This window comes from Octopus bimaculoides, chromosome 2 (assembly GCF_001194135.2).
Source record: "Octopus bimaculoides isolate UCB-OBI-ISO-001 chromosome 2, ASM119413v2, whole genome shotgun sequence".
Classification (NCBI taxonomy): Eukaryota; Metazoa; Mollusca; class Cephalopoda; order Octopoda; family Octopodidae; genus Octopus; species Octopus bimaculoides.
In genome coordinates this window covers 1,285,262-1,287,552 of record NC_068982.1, presented here as the reverse complement: position 1 = coordinate 1,287,552, position 2,291 = coordinate 1,285,262, and the positions used below count along the sequence as shown (strand labels likewise).

Sequence of the window (2,291 nt, the reverse complement as noted above, 5' to 3'; positions counted from 1 at the left end):
TGTGTGTGTGTACATGCGTGCACACATGCATATTTTGCATTTGTATGAATATATATTTTGTTGTTTTCTTTTCTTTCTTGAAGGAGCTGGACTGAATGTTAGCAATCACAATCCAACAATGTGCATAAATGATCTCATCAAACTAGAAAACAAAATGAGGATATTAAATGAAATGGATGTTCTTCCTGAATTATCCAAGGAGAAAATTATAAGCAGGACAATTACTACATTTGAACAGATTATGGCCAAATTTAACAGTAAGGGACCTGGAGATTTTGAAAACTTACTTTACAAATACTGGATACACAGGTAATATGCTAAACTCTGTTTATATTCTGTAATATAATAAATACAATCTATCATGTACAGAAATTCATTATTTAACACCTGTTTTCCAAACTGGGGTGGGATGTCCAGTTTGGCTGGAGGTGGCAGGCTGCAGAATTGCACTAGGCCCCAATTGTCTGTTTTTGTATAGTTTCTATGACTGGAGGCCTTTCTTAATGCCAACCACTTTACAAAATGTACTGGGTGCTTTTTACATGACACTAGCTCAGGTGTTTTTTGATGTGGTACCAGCACAAGTGCTTTTTATGCGACACCATCGTAGGTGGTTTTTATGTGACACCAGCATAGGTGCTTTTTATGAGGCAGCTTGTAATAGAATACAGCTCAAATGCTTCAGGGCCAATATTATTATCTAGTGGCTCATTATAATGTAGAAGCTGCAGTATAATATTTGGCTTTGCATGGCAACAGTGTTTGAAGGTCTGCATGTTTGTTCATTAATGTACTTCGTTATAGGCATACAATTGATAATGCCATCGACAAAAGCAAAATAACATGAATGTCAGATTTAATGAAACATATAAATCAGAAACTCTGTGTGCTTGAAAGTATTAGGATATTTCTCAATATTTCTTGGGAATAAGTACTGTAGTACTCAAGAATGTTGGTAGTTTGGCAGCACTCCAAGCATTTCAACTATTCAAATTGCATTGATATAGCCAAGATTACTTCCATTTAATATTCAAAAGCCATGTTCTTTTGCAGTGTAACTCTTTGTGTTTGTCTGGCTTCCTCTCTCTCTCCTTCTGTGTGTGTGTGTGTGTGTGTGTGTGTGTGTGTGTTGAATGCTTGATGCTCTGAGGGTGTATTCAATATATAAATCGTCAGCACTGACTGTGTGACTAGAATCCTTTGAGATTGGCACAAGTTCAAAGAGTTTTTCATAGTATCCGTAGTTAATGGTTCCATGCAAAGGTTAGATTACATTTAATTTGTTTTCTTATCAAGCAGAGTGAACAAAATGACAGCTATTGAATTTATAATAAATTGTTCATGCTCAATGGCCATGATTTTCAGCAAAAATCTCCAGCTTGATCTGTCCTCATAGAAAATATCCCAATTAGTGGAAACCATCTCCTAAAGAAAGCACGACTGTGTATTATAATACAAAAGACAGTGAATTATATTTCAGTTCTATCTGGTATCTAGAGACCCCATACTGTCAGAATAGGAACCTATAAGTGAAAAGATCAAGAATATAGTCTGGAGAGGTCAGTTCTGCTGACTATTACAAGCAAGTTATATCCTAAAATAATCCCAGTTATTTTCAAATGTTTAACTGCACATGTCAGTTCTTATTTAGAAGCAACAAAATAATCAACAGCTTGTGTGTATGTGAGAGAGAAAACATAGGCATGGCCATGGAGTTAAGACGGTCAGTTTGCAACCAAATGGTTTCAGGTTCAGTCTCACTGTCCAGTACCTTGGATAAATGCCCTCTACTATATCTCCAGGCTAATCAACGCATTGTGAGCAAATTTGGTATGTGTATGTATGTATAAGTGTGTGTGTGTGTGTGTGTGTGTGTGTGTGTGTGTGTATATACACACACACACACACACACACACACATATACACTGTCTTGTACTTGTTTCAGTCATTAGACTGCAGCCATGCTGGGGCACAGTAATTATTTTGCCTTTTTCTAAAGCCTGATACATATTCTATCAGCCTCTTTTGCCAAACCACTAAGCTACAGGGATGTATACACACCAACAACAGTTGACAAGCAGTGGTGGGGAACAATCACCAACATGCACACATATGTATATATAATGGGCTTCTTTCAGTTTCCATCTACTAAAGCCACTTACAGTAGGAGACACTTGCCAAAGGTGCCATGCAGTGGAACTGAACCCAGAACCATGTGGTTGGGAAGCAAGCTTCTTACCACACAGCCACACGTATGCCTATATATATATATATATATATATAGATATAGA

At 37.0% G+C, this 2,291-nt stretch overlaps 1 protein-coding gene across 6 annotated transcripts in view; it reads left to right on the top strand.

Annotated features, from left to right (window-relative positions):
* Positions 1-2,291, top strand: part of LOC106879777 (biotin--protein ligase) — a 69,603-nt gene that overhangs the window by 66,529 nt on the left and 783 nt on the right. For all 6 annotated transcript variants that reach the window (XM_052975271.1, XM_052975263.1, XM_014929480.2 and 3 more), the window contains one exon: positions 84-309. In XM_052975271.1, coding sequence (XP_052831231.1) covers positions 84-309 — 226 coding nt within the window. The remainder of the gene's footprint in view (positions 1-83; positions 310-2,291) is intronic.